This window comes from Cryptomeria japonica, chromosome 7, assembly GCF_030272615.1.
Source record: "Cryptomeria japonica chromosome 7, Sugi_1.0, whole genome shotgun sequence".
NCBI lineage: Eukaryota > Viridiplantae > Streptophyta > Pinopsida > Cupressales > Cupressaceae > Cryptomeria > Cryptomeria japonica.
Genome location: NC_081411.1, coordinates 284,933,687 through 284,938,505, shown reverse-complemented (window position 1 = coordinate 284,938,505; position 4,819 = coordinate 284,933,687). Strand labels below are relative to the sequence as shown.

Below are 4,819 nucleotides of genomic sequence, written 5' to 3'. Positions count from 1 at the left end.
GTCCTCTTGTGATAGTAAATATCTCATGTGCTAGTAAATACCTCTCGACATGTTTTTTCCCTATTGGTTTCGATTTTATTCTTTGCTTCTTGTAGGTAATTCAAAATATCTAAGTGGTTCTCAGGAATTTATATTCTCTCCATTGCAGATATATTTCAGGAGATTATTGATCGCAGATCTGATCTTCTTCAAATAAAAGATAAGTATGGGATGACACCATTGCACATAGCTTCATTTACTGTAATACCAATATCACCACCACCTATTTGGTTCTTCAGAGCACGTAAAAGACACAGAGATATCAGCCAAATCTTCGAAATGCTTATTCAAAAAGACCGGTCCGTGTGCTACATGGTGGACAAAAATATGCAAAATCCGCTCCATCTAGCAGTGATAAACGGTAACGCAGGTTTAGTGCGACAGATACTCCGTCATTCTAAAGATTGTATCGACATGGTAGACATTGTGGGTAGAAATCCTCTCCATTTGGCCGTAGAAAACGCATCAATAATATTCGCAAGGGCGGGACCAGGTATCCGAGATATTATGTTGGATGTACTGAAGAAAAGGTTCATTAATTGCACCGACTCTTTTGGGCGGACTCCAATTGATATAGTGAAAGATTATTCATGCAAAGATCCTCGACTTTTCTATGCTGTGAGTTATTTATTAGTAAATAATAATCATATAGCTTCATTCGTTATAAGCTTTTTCTATAGTAATTTTTTTTCAAGGCTTATCAATCATTTGCATACTTTTGAGAATGGAAAATGTCGGGGCCTGTTCAGTCAGCTCCTGAGCTATTTTGAAAATGTGATCAACAGTTGAGTGCAGCTTTTCCCATTTTCTATTGTAGAACTTGCAAAAATCTACGATTGACAGCTAAAACTGAATTTAATATTACTTATATTTTTACAGATTGGCAACTTTCTGTCTAAATGTGGTGGCCGTCCAAGCTCACGGTGGCTCCAGAGCGAAGCAAGGAATTTCCCAACTTCTGAGATATCAACATGGAAGGGGCAGACCATATCAGTAAATGCAGTGCTTCTAGCGACAGTTGCTTTTACAGTTGCTTTCACCTTGCCAGGAAAGCACGATTCTGCAGACATTAATTCCCTTATCTTTAAAGTTTTGGTGGTATCTGACGCTTTGGCATTTTGTTTCTCAATGGCATCTGGACTTGTCCTTGTTTATGCTAGTTTCAGTAGCAATGTAGAAGACCCTATTCTCTGTGACAAGAGTCTGTTCGCATTGTGGGTAGCCTTGGTATCAACAGGACTCACATTTGGTGCGGCCATACACATGGTAGTAGCACCCAAATGTTTATGGCTGGCTATGGTTATGTGGGTAATGGTATCCTATCTTCCAATATGGTTAGTGCGACTATCTTCGCGAGGAAAGTTATTCTTGTTCACGCATCCCACGGCATTTATAGTCGACCTCATATCGGCGGCTGTATCACTTTTATATTTCTTGTGTGATCCTCTCCATGAGTTAGTGACAGTGTTGGTAGACGTCATAGATTTCATACGCTTCTCCCTCAGAAGATGTGTCAAGGGAAAGAGCCCAATAATTTCTTCTAAAAGAAGCTATAGTAGCTCTGCAATGGAGGGCTGCACTGATTTCCTTTCAAAGAAGGTATAAGACAGTATCACAGGGGTACAACTGACAATTATTGCCTTTCCAATAATTTGTTATATGTTTGTTATATCTTCAAAAACATTATCGTATAATTTTTATTTTAATGTATTATCTTTTTAACAAAATTTTCTTAGGAATTATGCTATAAGTATTTTATATTTTTTATGCTATTTCAAATGAAACTAATTAAAAGTTATCTTTAAATATTAGTAAATGTTGTTTATTTCAAATGAATTTTATCAAAATTGTCAAAAAAAAATTGATTTTATCATTAAAAATTTATCAAGGAAGCAATGGTTAACAAATTTTTGAAATGAGCTCTATAAGCGATGGCGAGCGGGAACCTCTTGGCCTGCACTGGGCTAGCGATGTTGGGGCTACCCTTGGTGTGGGTTGCAGCCTGGACGTCATGGGGAAGGGTTGCCTTTGTTGATAGCACTTTTCTTTTACCAGAAACTCTGGGGGACAGTTCACATGTTTCCTCCCGTCTCTGGGGCCTATGCGCCTGGGGGTACATCTCCACTGGAAACTTCGATTTCGGGCCCTCGTTTAGGTGTCCTAAGCTCTGAGGTCAATGCAGCTGTAGGTCCCCATCCTATGTGCTTCGGCACGTTTGATTCTCTGGGCCCCTTGAAGGATTTGTTCTGTGGTGCTCTATAGTCACCTATAGGTCCAGTCTCAGTTGAGAAATCTGATCTCGGAACATGTGTCAATATCAAGGATCTCTCTGGACTGTCCCCTTGCTAAAATGGCTAATGCTGTAGTTGGCAAGTTTGTGGGCCGACATCCTAATATAGTGGCAGTTAGGGAATGGTTTGCTGCTAAATGGACTATTAAAGGGAGCCTCTCTATTTTGGCATTCCCTAAAGGTTTTTTTTGTTTTTATTTCTCTCTCTCAGAGGATTGTATAAAAGTTCTTTCCTCGGGGTCGTGGCTTTATCGTAAGCAGACGCTACATCTAAGAAAATGATAGCCCGACTCCCTACTCTCTAATGCGATCCCTACTTGGGTTCGTCTTCTTGGTCTTACTCTTGAATACTGGGATGAGGAGATTATAGAAGGCATTGCCAACTTGTTTGGACAATTTATTGCGCTGCATTCAGTCACTCACCAACGACTAAGAATGGTTTTTGTTGGGTTCTGTGTTGATGTTCTCCTTGTACCGTCCTACCGATCTCTATCGTGTTGAAATCGTCATTTGGTTCTTGGACTCAACCCTTTGAATATGAGAATTCAACCCCTTTAAGTTAGCCTTGCTCATCTCTTGATCACCTAGTCAAGACTAGCCCTCGGGGTGGCAAGGTGGTTGTGGAACCTAAAGGTAAAGGTAAGATTTGTGTTGATAAGTGATGCTGCACGAGCATGCAACTTCATGCAGCTCATAATTATTTTTAGCCTCCACTACCATACATCAGCATGTAGCTAGATTAATTTAGGATTGTATATTATTAGTTAATAGTTTTTTATTTCTCGTGCAAATAAAGCATGTTGTGCATATAGTTAGACTATTCTTAGATTAGAGCTTTCTTTAGAACTGTTGGTTTCTTTTTCAGCTAATATTGCATGCCATGCATATTCTATGTTTAGAGACTTTGAATTCTTTTGTTAGTGAAGCTGAAAAACTCTATTTATAGGGAATCTTTGTATTATTTTTATTAAGCAGTAATATAGAATGTGTGTGTTGTTCTAAAAACAGAGAACTCTGTTTTTTAAATTCTAAGTTTTGTTTTATTTTATCTCTGCAATTTTCGTGCAGGAGCACCAGGACATGTGTCTACTTCATTTTGGCATGTGTCTACATCATTTTGATTCATGGTTATGTTGGGAATAGAATGTGTGTGTGTGTGTGTGTGTGTGTGTGTGTTTGAAGGCCTATTGATTAGGCCTAGGCAATGTAATAAGCTCTAAGGCTCCAAGGTGTGTCAACTTGGTCAAAGGCCTTGTATGGGCATTTTATAGGCATTTTTGATGTTTAAGGGTCTGTAATGTGTAGTATGTTCATTCTTGAGCTTTGGTGTGAAGGCAAGACCAACTTGTAAAAAGTTGTCAAAAATCGCAAAGTTGCAATTGTTGTCTGAAGAAACTTTTCTTGCAACATTTTCAAATATGGTTAATCCAATGGTTGGTCGGTTGCTTGTATGTGTTGGAGCTAGTTGGAGGAGTTCCTTGGTGTGATATAAGCCTGGAGGAACGATTCCTATTGGCTAGAGATGATTTTGAATGAAATTCTTGTCTTCAAACAAAACGGTTACTGAGATTTTTTCTTCATTTCCTTGAGTTTCATGTTCTTGCGTGATTCCTTGTGAATGGTGAGCATGAATTAAGCATTTGGCAAGTTGTAGCGGAGGTTCATCGACCATTTGGAGTTGATCTGAGGTCTTGAAACATTCGGGTTTGAGAGAAAGAGATTTTTTCAACCCAATGGCCTGGTAAAACCCTCAAACCAAGGGTTTGGATGCAAACAGTGGCACAAATCAACATTTCTCAATGGGATCGATCTGAAACCTGGGAGTATGTTGATTTGGCATGTATATTAAATGTTCCTAGTGGTTGTGAAGACATGAAGTGTCATTTGTCTATCCTAAGATGATGCCCTAGGCTTGACATCAGTCATGTGGCAAGCCTGTGTAGTAGGAAAAGAGGGTCGAAACCCTGAACAACAGATTGGTGGATGGTCAAACTAGGGATGAGAAGGACCCTTGGGTAGGTGCAGACCCTTCGCAAGTTTCATTTTTTCACTCCTTTATGACTCGTGAAGCTTTTGAGAGCTTAAACCCCAGTACCGGCTAGAAGAGGTAAAATAGGGTCAGTAGGGTTTGACCATCCGTACTCAAAACCTAGATGCAAAAGTTTGGAATCTTGTAGAATGCCCAAAAAGGTATCCAAATATCAAATTTATTTAAGGGGTTGTTTAGGTAGATTGTGAGACAAACCAACAAAAGTCTGAATGGAGGGCTAATTGCGTGTAGGCCTATTTCCTACGTCTAATAGAGGAAACAATACAAAAAGCTAATAAACACCCATCTAAGGGGTCAAGATCCATGCAAATGCCATAAAACACATGTGTAAACATTCACATAAGCCAAATTCCACCTTGTGAGTAAAGATCCTATTGCTTGGGGTGTGGGGTTGTTAGGTGTCTTTAGTTGAAGGGTTGGAACCTAAGGGGTAGGAGACT

The 4,819-nt window shown here is 39.4% G+C and overlaps 1 protein-coding gene across 1 annotated transcript; it reads left to right on the top strand.

Moving 5' to 3' along the window:
• The first annotated feature begins 210 nt into the window (after nt 1-210).
• LOC131067248 (ankyrin repeat-containing protein NPR4-like) lies at nt 211-2,301 on the top strand. The gene is made up of 3 exons (XM_058002207.2): nt 211-657; nt 919-1,638; nt 2,041-2,301. Exons 1-3 carry the CDS (start codon nt 211-213, stop codon nt 2,299-2,301), a joined length of 1,428 nt encoding a protein of 475 aa, XP_057858190.1.
• The last annotated feature ends 2,518 nt before the right edge of the window (nt 2,302-4,819 follow it).